The sequence below is a fragment of the Aptenodytes patagonicus genome, chromosome 9 (genome assembly GCF_965638725.1).
Source record: "Aptenodytes patagonicus chromosome 9, bAptPat1.pri.cur, whole genome shotgun sequence".
Classification (NCBI taxonomy): domain Eukaryota; kingdom Metazoa; phylum Chordata; class Aves; order Sphenisciformes; family Spheniscidae; genus Aptenodytes; species Aptenodytes patagonicus.
Window position 1 is genome coordinate 8,927,212 of NC_134957.1, and position 12,558 is coordinate 8,939,769.

At 39.7% G+C, this 12,558-nt stretch overlaps 1 protein-coding gene across 5 annotated transcripts in view; it reads left to right on the forward strand.

Moving 5' to 3' along the window:
- HDX (highly divergent homeobox) overlaps nt 1-12,558 on the forward strand; it is a 48,725-nt gene that overhangs the window by 11,793 nt on the left and 24,374 nt on the right. For all 5 annotated transcript variants that reach the window (XM_076347028.1, XM_076347026.1, XM_076347029.1 and 2 more), the window contains exons 3-4: nt 1,612-2,736; nt 8,099-8,152. In XM_076347028.1, the coding sequence (XP_076203143.1) occupies nt 1,612-2,736; nt 8,099-8,152 (1,179 nt within the window). The remainder of the gene's footprint in view (nt 1-1,611; nt 2,737-8,098; nt 8,153-12,558) is intronic.

Sequence of the window (12,558 nt, forward strand, 5' to 3'; positions counted from 1 at the left end):
TTACTGACTGAGCAGAAAGGACGAAAAAATAAATTTGATCTTCTAAATTTGTTTTATGCAATATAGTAACTTGAGACCTGTGGCTATAATTTGTGTATTTAAACTTGCTTTTGAGAAGAAAAAATTTACCACTAGTAACAGACTATTGCATGCAATAAATCATGCCTCAAAGTAGACATTTTATAAAATTTGACAACAAAAATGAGTAGAATGGAATGGAGACTTCCGCATACTTCTGCAAGGCAGGGATGTGTATTTTCCTGTAGAGAAATCTGTTTACTTCCTTAGCAGGTATTGGTATGTGAAGAAACCTTTCCTTCTTTCATGTGATGAGATGGAAACCCAAGATAGGCACTCAGTGCAGTTTGCTTGTTTTGGGGTGAGGGAGTTTATTGGTTAAATCAGCTGGTTTGGGTTGCTGAATGTGGAGATCTTGCTTTGGTTTGGTTTTAGGTGTGCAGCAGGTGATGTCCAGAGTGGTGCAGAAAACTGTTTCACTGTATCTCTAAGTGCATAGCTGATTCTTCTCATAACCAGCATAAGCAGACGCAAAAGCTTATTTTTCATTCTTTGGCACTTGTGAGGGCATAAGCAAGCAGAATACATTCAGTACAGACATACTGTGGTGAAAGAATTGAGCAGGTCTTGTCTCTCTGATCATGAAAGTTGCCAGGAATAGTTAGGTGGCACTTACACTTCCAGCGTTAGAGCTGATGCTTCCACCAGATTAACTCTCTCTATCTTGAAATACTGAAATTAATGTTTCCCCTCAGTTCTTTTAGCTATATCTTAATGTGTTACTTGCAGGACAGGCTTTCCTGAGTGTTTAAAACAGCGGTACATTTTAACCTGGGCACAACTGCCACAGTACCTGCATTTCTCAAATATTTTTTCCTCTACTATCTTTTACACAAAACCATATACTGTCATTGTCACTTTCAGAAATGTCCATAATAGCAAACTTCTGTTGGAATCTAATCCCAGTAGTCCTAATCTTGTCTATCAGTGTCTTTCAAAAGCAGGTTTTTACATCAGATCTTGATTGTGCAGCTGGCAGAGGAGGAATTAGTCCATAGGTCTAAATACTTTGCAAAATTGTTTTGTAATTGTCTAACAGAAAGAGTTCTTTTTCTTCCTCTCATCTAAATTCAAGAATTGGCAGTTTCTGTTCATGGCAGTTTTGAAGGTCGTATCTCTCAGTTATTTGGTTACAAAAGTTTAGCTGCATACCTCAGTGATAGTTCTGCATCCCAAGGTGCTAAATTTGGGGGAATTAGTCACAGCAGTGTCAGTGAAATAAATCTTAAGGGTAACTTCGGGACAGGAGGCATGATACAGTCTCAGAGTTTTTGAGAAACTGGGGCTTTGGAATTGAGACTGGGGTTCTCATGTGTATTAGTGTATGAATCCCAAGCACGAGAGGCTTGGATTTCCACCCTGTATTGTTCAGACTCTGCATAATCAGTAAATTATTTACATATTTGTAAACTTAGGTCTCAACTTGAACACTTAACATTTCATCAGATCTGCTTAAAAATGGAATTACCTAATTTTTCTGCTTATTTAATGCTTTGTTTTGTGTTTGTTGTCATTGTTGTTTGTTGTTTGCAGACGTGGGTTGGCAATAAACGAAGGAAGATGAGCAGCAAGAGTGCTGTAGAATCTGGAGGCACTCCCCCAGGGACTGTCCCTACTACTCCCTCAGTACCTCCAGAAGCAGCAGTTAGAAATGTGGTAAATATTGCTCGATCCCAAAGTCAGCAGTCTTCTTGGACCTCTTCTAATAACGATGTAATAGTTACTGGTATATACAGTCCCGCTAGTTCATCCGGTAGGCAAGGATCCACCAAACAGACAAATGCTTCAATGGCAGAAATACATAAAACCTCTATTCCACGACTGCCAGGAAAAAGCGATACCGAGTTTCAGCAGCAGCACATCCCTATAGGACGACAAGTACCACATTGTAAAAATGCTTCCCTATTAGTAGGGGAAAAGACTATTATTTTATCTAGGCAAACAAGCGTACTGAATTCTGCGAACTCCATATATAGTCACACTAAAAAAAGCTATGGTGGTTCTTCAGTCCAGACCGCAGAGTTGGTGTTACCTCAGAAACCGATGATATGCCACAGACCCTGTAAAGCTGAACCCGTGGGATGTCAAAGGTTACAAAAACCGGAACATGCAGCTCTCGCATCGCATGTGCCCCCTGGACAAAGGGCTAATACCAGGGACCCTTCTTGTAGCACGCAAAACCTGGAAATCCGCGAAGTGTTTTCTCTGGCGGTTACAGATCAACCCCAAAGAATTGTGGGAGGAAGTGCAACGCAGAAGCATTGCTCGGTGGAAGGCAGCTGTCTGTCCATCGCGATGGAAACTGGAGATGTGGATGACGAATATGCTAGAGAAGAAGAACTAGCATCCATGGGAGCACAAATACAAAGCTATTCGAGATACTGTGAAAGCAGCAGTTCTGTTCGAGTAGAGAACCAAAGTGCAGCCTTGTCTGGGCCAGGAAGAAATGTGAGCTGTAGTTCACAGATGGTGAATGCCAGGGACGTGCCTGACAACATTCTGTATCATAACAGAGACTACCACTTGCCTGCACGGACCTCATTACATACAACATCCAGTACATTATATAACAGTGCTAATCCATCAAGAAGTACCTTTTCTCCTCATTTTACATCTTCAAGTCAACTGAGGCTGTCACAAAACCAAAATAATTACCAGGTAATCTGTCAATTTATCTCTGTCTTCAAACCTTGAAGACAAGGTTGTAGATAAGTACTGTTTTCTTTCAAAGTTGGTAGCTAGTAAGTGGTATGTTCACCTTTTTGCAGGCTGTGCTCCATTTACATCTTCCAGTAGAGATAATTCCTTCTTAAACAAAAGTGCAGGTAGGACTATAGTATGGTAGCACTGGTGGCTGCAGTGGGTAGCCGTATATTGAAGAGCAGTGTGGGCTTCATAGGTTCAATAGATAAACTTTGGTTACAAGAGGATCATACCTACGACTGCTGATGCATGCTCAAGTCTGTGTTGTCCGGACATGGCTCACCAACGCATGTCACAGCGACACCCTTGGTTGTTCCTCTGTAGACGTACTTTGCATGTGGCCCAGGGCAGAACATGGGATCATGCCGTCGTTTGTGTGCTGTACAGTTGCTTGCCCTTATTAATGTCAGCTTGGATTAGCTCTTCCATCAGCACTGCCTGTACCCCCTGTGGAGTTGCCAATCTCTTGGACCTGTTTTCTGTTAGGCATTAGGGTCTCCTGCAAGCTAGTTAAGATGATGGGAGACACTAAGTGAGCAAATACTCTTCCTCTCCCGCAGCATCTAATTCAAATACCGGTTTTACATTCAATCCCATTATTTCCTCATCCTGTAATACAGGCCCTTCAGTGATACTGAGAGGGGAAAATCAAATGCAGATAATTGAAGAACTAGAAGATGTTCAGAAGAAGCTACAATATTGACACGCTTAAATTTTTTTATTTTTTGTTCTAACTAGAGGAGAGATAGTTGTGCAGGAAATATCCAAATTGATTTTTTCATGGATTTTTATGCCATCTGGCACGACATAGTCTAGACATACTGAGATAGAAGTCTTAAGACTGACAGGATGTGATACTGCATGTGTTACCTTTGTGCATTTGCCTGTTACTACTTTTTTTTAATTTATCCTGAAAGTGAACCATCTAAACAACATACTATCTTTTCTTGTGCATTGCTTACTAGTATAGGGAACAATACTTTGTGAAGCTTTGGGTTTTTTTTCTTTTTTCTGACTTGTTCCTATCTCATGTGAGGATTTGAAAGAAAGCTTTCGAGTCCAAGTAAGTGCCACTTTTCACCAGAATTATTGCTTTTCTTGGTAAACCTGAGGTTTGGGGAGCATATATACTCTCGAGCAGATTCGATGTAGTAGATGGGACATCTGCAATTCTTATTTATGACCTTTTCTAAGCTGAGCACTTTAGACGAGCTGTTCTTTTCCCTCTCTCCCTTCTTTCAGATAGTCTGTCAGTATTTGCTATTACTGTTCTTATTGAGTTATAAAATTCATTAAATGCTGTTTACTTTTGACATCCCAGTTCCGTAGGAGAAGAAAAGCTGCAAAGTGCATATGATAGAGTTAAGGAGTTAAGGAAATTTTTCTTAAGTTTCCTGAAGTGAAATATATTATTGATACCTCCAGCTGTGTGCTCTTGGTACTTTATTTCACTCTTGGAAAAGCATCAGTGAGATTTATTTCTTACTACTTTTTTTGATTTTTTTTTTTTTTTTTTAATTAAATTTGAAATAACTTTGATTTGGGATTTTTTTGGGGTAGGGACAGAGTCTTAAACAGCTAAAATGGTTCATGGTAGGTGACGTTTTATCTGTCTATGTGGTGTGATATGAATCAGAACAAGGAGATCTCTGTAACTTCTTTTTTTTTTTCTTTTTTTTTCCTCCTGTTACAATAGCGTACCTATTTTTTTGATAAGTGAGGAATTCATCTGTACCCCATTTGACTTCCATGCCTGTCTCTCAGAGACCCTGTTGTTTGGATTTGGGAATGCGCCTTGGATTGAGGGAGCTCCTGTTTCCTGTGGTATCCCTTGCCCTTCCACAGTTTTAAACCTTGGGAAAACTGGGCAGGTTGCTATTAATTCACAGCATGAATACTTACAGCAATAAGTGAACGTCTGAGGTGACACTCCTCAGTATTAGAATTTATAAGGGAAGGCAAAAGCTGTGGGGTCAATGCATATAGTATCATGGCTCTATGGAAGCTGCAGAGGAATAGTGTCCTACAGCCTGGCCAGATGCCGTAGTACCTTGAAGAAACGACGGTGCTGATTTCTCCAGATCACTGCGTTCCTTGCTGAGAGTTTTTAGCATGTTCCAGAACAATGCAAAAGTAAGTTCTGTATCTTAAGAGGTGTTAGTGTATGACAGTGACACTTCCAGCACTCGTTTATCACGTTGACAAGAAAATTTCACTTACTGCCTTCAAAGTCACGTGTAACAAATAGTGTACCCCGCTAGGCTGATAACGTATTTTGTTGAAATCATCCGTTCTGCACTAGTTTAATCCCCTCCTCCAAGTCTTCCCCTTAAAATGAAGTCCAGTGCGACTGCTACTTCATGTAGACACTCCCCTTGTAGCTTAGTAATTTTTATATATTAAACTTCCAGAGACATAGATTTTGTAACAGGTGCTGTCTGAATTCTTTTAGACTTATGCAGGATGGCACTTCTTTTGTATGTAATCAGTTTCTGTTAATTTTATTGCCCATGTTTAGCTAATTTATCCATCAGCGTAGGAATGAGAATCCTTAAACTTAGGGAAATCTTCCGAAATTTAAAAATAGATTAAACCTGAGCTACATGATTATTGGAGTAGTGAAACATCCAAGCAGATGCTTCTTCAAAGTCAGGACTGTGTGATTTGTGTTTTGATGAAGTAATGACTGTCGTACATTGGTGGGGTATCAAATTAGCAATTCGTTATAGCTTCCTTACTGGTTCAATTAATCAAATTTATGTTAGTGTAACTTAAGAATAAATTTAATAAAGTGATCAATTTTAATGCCTGAGCAGTTTCAGTAAACAAACTGTTCAACCTACTTACGTTTCTTAGTTTGGCTTGAAGCGTATTGAACTAGAGAGGCTATTCTTGCTGGTCCTCAAGGCTGAATCATGATTTAGTCTTGGTTTCCTCCCCCCAACCCTAAGGGACAAAAATACTGTTGAAAGTATGTGTATTTTTAATTACTTTGTTATGCACACTGAAGCACAGTTATCTAATTTAACCCTGTCTTCTTCAAGGGAAAATCCTAAGCCTTGCAGCCAGTATGTCAGAATAGGATATAGATATATTATATATTTCTTTTTAAGATTCACTTTTAAGGATGCTGCTTTATATGAGTGAGCTGCAAGTTTGCTTTATTTAAGGAAATGGGATTCCATTTTTATTTTGTGGGGTTTTTTAAATGCGTCTAAGTGATTTGTTTAGTTCCCTAGCGACTTTTGAAGACAAGAGGAGGACTTCCTTGCTAACTGCGGGCAGGACAGCTTTTTGCTAGGGCAAGCAACTTGGTCTTCTCTGAGGAGACTTGAACAAAGTGTTTCCTGACACTCGTTCTTGTAACAGAAGCGGAGTTACCTTTGTCACAGGAGTTCTTCCACTTTATTTCTGGGATGAAATACTTCCAGCTGCATGAGCGGGGAGAACCTGTGGGGCTCTGGGGAGGACAGCAGCAATGAGCAGGCTGCGAAAACACTGCGTATGGCCTCAAGTAATGCTGGGACACACAGCAACCAGGACTGGGTTGGGGCTTCTGGTTTGTTCCAGTGCACTGAATTTGGGGCAGTAAATCTACAGCTGAATTGGGAAAAGATTATGTAGGGACCTCATATAGTGGAACCACTTTAATTAAGATACAGCGCGGGTAATACTCAAGTGTTGCAGTTCTTTTGAACTTTCTTTAGCATCTGCCAGAGTTGCCGTTTCTGAGACACAGTATCTTTTCTGAGACAAGAGTTTCAGGTTGTCATTTTTGTAACTCGGGGTAGCTGTCCCAGTTGGACTAGGACTGGAGTTACACCTATGGATGCAGGATAACTGTCCATCTCACTCAAAAAATAACCCCTCCAAAAAAACTCCAACCCTTGTGCCTTTTTCGTAGAGCCAGTTTAGAATACTCCCATGCATGTTGCCTTTCCAGTAGTTACATTGAGATAAACTTGATTGTATTTGGCATCATAGCTGTCAGAACCTGTGTGCATTTGTCTTCCAAGTAACCGTTAATGCTCTGCCAGGCTGATTGCTTTATTCACATAGAAAAGCATTTTTTTCTGTCGCCCCACTTTAAATTTGTGAAGAGAAGCCATCTGGGTGGATACTGAGGACGCGTTTACAGCGGATTCTGTGGTGTGAAGCTGTTGTGTGGGATATAGAATTGTAATAGGCGTAACTTGTTTATACAGAATTTCTAAAATGTGCGTGTGCAACTAAGAAATTAATATTTTAGACACAAAAGCTGATGCAGACTTGCCCTTAGGAGGGGGAAGGTGTTCATTTCTAGCCCCCCTCAACCCGCCTTGTGCTGTAATGAGAAAGTGTCTGACCTTAGGTGACCTCCAAGCGCTTCCAGCTAAAAGCTTGAAGAATAAGAGTATCTTACGTGCTTGTGCACTAGACAAACTGTACCAGGTATTCTATATTTGGTTATGCTCATGCTGCAAGATTCATTAGTAGAGCACTTCGCAAATACAAAAACTATTAGCGTAGTTTGATACAGTCAGCAGAAGCGCATAGATTTTTCTTCCTCACATATATAGTGTGTGTAATGACTTGAGATTGATTAATCTCTCAAAAGCTATGTTTAGTCTCTCAAGCATTGCTTGTCTGCAGTAGAAGATGAACATGGAATCCTAAATAAGCCTAAAATATTCCAGACTGTGACACATTTCAGATGGCCAGGGAAAACAGTCCAAGATTATTATTTAATAAAGTCTGACCTCTGGGAATGATGGAGAAGCAATGGGAATCGAGCCAGCTAACCTTTGCCTTCATACCCCTTCCCCTTCCTTCTCCAGCCTGATGTCCCTAGTTTTTCTGCTAATATGCAAATCCTTAACATCTGACATTGAATAGTTCCGTTACTAACATGATAGTCTTTTTTTCTGAAAGTTTAACTGATGTAATTGAAAAATATGTGACGGTAGTTCTCTCAGACTTTTGGCCCTTGTCTAACTCCAGTCTGCTTAATCTTACCAGTTTTGTGACAGATTGAAGATGAAAAGTGGTGTTCTGAAATACAAGTTTTGAGATAGCAAAAGTACAGAAACACCTGAGTTGCCGTTGTGTTATCTTACCCTCACCCAAAGAAACATTTGTTAGAGTTTTGGTTTTAGTCTTACAACAGTAAGGCTAAGTGTGACTTTGTTTTGCTTTTAAATTTTAACCTGTTTTAAAGACGTCCTTATCAGAACTGAATGCACGATATTGAAGTCTTCTGAAAGCTGCTCGGTATTAGCTATCGTAGCAACCTAAGCTGTTGTTGTTTTCTGTTCTGTTTTCCCCTTCCCCTCTACAGATTTCAGGAAACCTTACTGTGCCTTGGATTACAGGTTGTTCCAGAAAACGAGCAGTAAGTATATTTCCATTTAAGTATCTAATGCATCAAGTGAAAGAATGAAAAGTTTATCTAAACGTATTTTTTCTTTAAATGTCAGTTCTATTTATGTTGTGTGGGATTTTGTTGGGTTTTTTTTCCTCTTTATACTTTGACTAATACAAACATTATCTGCGGATACAATGCTTCAGTTACCACAAAGTTGATGTGTATCTTTAAAAGCAGGTCAAAGTCATAATCCTGAGTCAATTAATGTGATGCCCAGGTATATGAATTCTGCTATTAGCAGAAATATAACATCTGAATTGATATGGACTAAGAGTTTAGAGCTCAGAATACGTTTTTTATAATGATAGTGAAATGGTTGTTAATTGAGACAACTGAATGCTTATGAGAGTAACTACCTCTTCGGTTATATATTAGTATATAACTACTCTATGCTCGTGCCCAGAATTAGTCCATGCTATCTGTAGTAACTTTCTCAAATCTAATTTTATCCACACGTATGCCATTTTACATTAGGCAGAACCAGCCAGGTTGGTGTTCTCAATTCACAAATTACTCCAAAGCATAATATAAGGTATGAAACAGCTCTTGTCAGGAAAATACCTCTATCCAACTCTTTTGATTGATTACCGTTCAGTGTTTCAGTTCAAGAGAAGTCTGCTAGCTTCTGTTCGAAGAGCACAGTGATTCTGCTTGCTTACCATGAAGATACACCCTAAACCTCCAGATTGGATTGTACAACTAAAATTTCAAGAGGCTGTTACACATTAGTCCAGCTATATCAGAAGCAATAACTAGGGAGATGGCTATCTTCATAACCAACGTTACCCCATCAAACCCCCCAAACCATTCATTGAGCTGTCAGGTCGTGTGCTGCTTTGACAATGATGTCTAGGTAATGGAAGAACCTTTCCTTGCCTTCTCCTCCCTACTGTACACAGTACTTTCTTCTTTTTTAAATTCTTTCTGTTTAATCTCTTTAGTCTTCAAAAGGAACGAGTTTGGTAGCATTTCCTGTCTAAGTGGGAATCTAAGGACCATCGCGTTAGTTGTGTTTTCTCTCAGACTTTTACTAGGTCTCAACTGTAGCACACTTGTAGTTTCTGCAGACTTTGGTAGTATCACTTATTTCTGTTTACGTAGAGAGCACTTTATAAGAACATCTCCCAGAGGAACCAGTACTTTTAGACAAATCCTGTTGTTGCTCATTCCATCATTTTTTTAAAAAATTTTTTTTCTAAGTTATAGTTCTCTTGTAGGCTTTTTTAAATGTAGCCCTTTTCTGGAAGGCACCTTCCCTCTATCACTTAATGACCTTTTAAAACATCAAGCAGCTGGTGAGTGTCCTGGAGTACAGTTTCACTTTGACTGAGCTGATTTCACAGCACATCACTGTTGAAAGGAGGAGGTTCCCCCCCTCCTCCCTGCTGGTGCCCTGCCACCCCATCTGTAGCACTGGTGCTAGTATCTAATTGCAAGGTAATCCAGGTCAAGCGCCTGACCTGTCAGATACTCTTCTGCTGAGTTTGTCTTTCTGCTGTCTTTAGTGAGTTGAATGTAGGGATCAGATGAGTGCCGGAGCCAGCTCAAAGTAGGCAGCAGGAGCGTGTGGCCGGGAGCAATGAAGAGAGGGGGGCATGATGCTGTCCCCTACTTTCCAGCACTGGTTAGGTGTTTGAGGCATGGTGGTCATGCTAGATATCTGACAGAAGCTGTAGAAGAAATTTTTGCAATAAGTTTAAAACCTTCAAGGATGTGGAAGTGCCTGTTTATTAAGGATGATTATTAGGGAATTCTTTTTCCTTAGACCTTTACTCCTGTGTCTTTTTGAATCAATAAAATGCATAAAACCCATTGGTTAATACAGTCCAGCTTGACAACATTTGTTTCCAGATTTGTGGATGCACTTTCTCCAATGTGAATGCATAATTAGCCTTCTTAAGGAGACAAGTTTAGGAGTTGGCACTCTAAAACTGCTGTATACACACAGGTGTAAGACAGCAAAAAGAGAGAAAAAGTTCCTACTTCCTAGGAAACTTCAGTTTCAAATGTGAAATTCTTTTGAAGAAAGAGCGTGAGGCAACAGAAATAGAATGGATAGATTTGTAGAACTGCGATTATGGCAATTACTGCCATTCAAACAGTAAAAAGGCTAATCTGTATTTTGTTAAACTGGAGAAGATCGTCTTTTAGATGCTCTGAATTTTTAATCTTTTGCCTTGATGTTTTGTTTTCCTTGCCCTGTCCTTCAGCTGCATCAAGAGAGAAATAAAAACTGCAGTTCTGCAGAAACTCTCTAGTCTGCTCAGCTATGCTGTAAGATGGTGTAAAACTGACTGCTAATGAATATTAGTCTAGAAATATCACCCTTTTAGTTATTCATGAGAATGGCTTACGGAGTTCTGTATTCTGTCATGGTGCGTGTGCAATGCATTGGCCTTTACGAATGCATTGATTTTTGGTTTTTCAGAGTGGTGGAAGGATAACAAGTATTCAAAAATAGCAATGAAGATACTGGCTAAAGAGAATAAAAAAGGGGGAAAAATCTCTTTACTTTTGTCCTTGCATTTAAGTCTTGAGTGTACTAACTGTGCTTAAGTCATGTGTCATCTGATGTCTTAGCAGAATGGTTGGTGTTTATAGTACATATAACTTAGTATGCTAACTATGAAAAACGTTTGTCACATAGGTGTTGACTCTAGGTAAGCTGTGCCTGCTTGAGTTGTGAAGTTTTATTTTTTGAGGGGAGTGGGGATTTGGTTTTGGTTCTCTCCATTTTCTTTTTTTTTTTTTTTTTATTTATAATTAGAAATAGTTTTAGTGGTCTTAATACCAAGGCTGAACACAAAGTCACTAAGATAACAGATTAAGGTCTCAGAATTATTTCAGCCCATCACCCTTCAGAAGCAGACATAGTAAATCACATGGTATGTAGCTTGTGTATTTTGGATGGGATTTTAAATGAAACTTAAGTTGTCTTTCATGTTAACGTCTGGGTTAGTTCATGCGAGGTTTCGAGGGAACGCTGTCCTCAGTGGAGAAACTCACAGGGGAGCTGGTCTTGTATTTTCCCCCACCTGGAGCAACACTGCATTGTAGTGAGGGCTTTGATACCTTCTTGAATAGTGCACTTCTGTGCTTTGGTGGAACCTCTGCTCTAGGTAGGTTAGCTGAATCTGCCTGGAGCTTCAGCTTGGGGTCTCTGGCCTCTCAGTCTGGCGTGTATATTTTGGGAGAAAATATCTGAAATAAGTGGAGGGTTCCTGTGCTAAATTTAGATTTTTTTTTATTTTTTTTTTTTTTTTAAATTGCTCTTTCAACATGGCCCATTTCAATAAAATTCTGGAGATAGTGTCATTAAAGTGTTCCCCTCAGAGTCCTGCCTGTCACAGAAGGAGTACAGTAGACGCACTTTGAATCAGGTGAAGGAGCTGATCTAACCCCAGGTCAGTGTGAGACCTGCCACCAGGTGTGCTGGCACATCTACGGGCATGGGGAGGACAGCTGGACTGTGTGGAGAAGACAAGGTGGGGGAGATACATCAGTATAACTACTAAAGAAAATACCTCATTGGACTGTGGTCTAAAAATCTTATGAAAACTGTCTGCTGCCACAGTAAGCCTACGTGCGCTGGAGAAAAAGTTGTTTAGAGCAGCTTTTAAAGTAAAAAGAGCACCCATAGGGATTAAAACTACCTAAAGTCAAAGTGCACTTCAGTTGTGCCTTTTGTTTTAAAACTATACCAATATTAACTTGTGAAGTTCTCTTCACCTGTTCACATTCCTCTCCTCTCCTAGAAGGGCAGAGGGATGAAAACTGTCATTTAGTCAAGTTGGTTAGAGCATGTTTGAGTAAGAAAGTCAGTCTTCCGCAAGAGAGACTGACAAGCCAACCTGAAGATCTCTGCAGGACTGAACTGTGAATGCTGTCCTTGTTCGTACCTTTTCTTCCATGTAATTTGGATAACCGGTTAATGTTTTTCCTCCTGTGAAATATTTCACCACATATCTCAAGGTATTTCACTTTGTTAATGTTTACATTAGATGATAATAACATGCATAGTATGTCATGACCTTCTTGCTGTGAACAGCACCTCTTCACTACTGCCAACACCAATCCTTCAGTTAATGCAAAGGGAAGGCCAGTCTTATCATCGTTTCAGACATAATACATCTTTTTATTACATGGCGTGCTGCACCGAAGTTTCACAAATCACCTAGGCTTATTGTAGGCTGTGATCCTGCAGGCTGGAAAGAATGTCATATCTGGCCAGGAATTGGAAAAGCAGACTTTCTAGTCAAATATGAGGAAGACATTAATAGTAGTTAATAGTAAGAATCATGATAATCACTGTCTAAAAATCAGTTTACTTTGAGGCTGAACATTCACTATTTAACAAACCAGTTCATAATCTC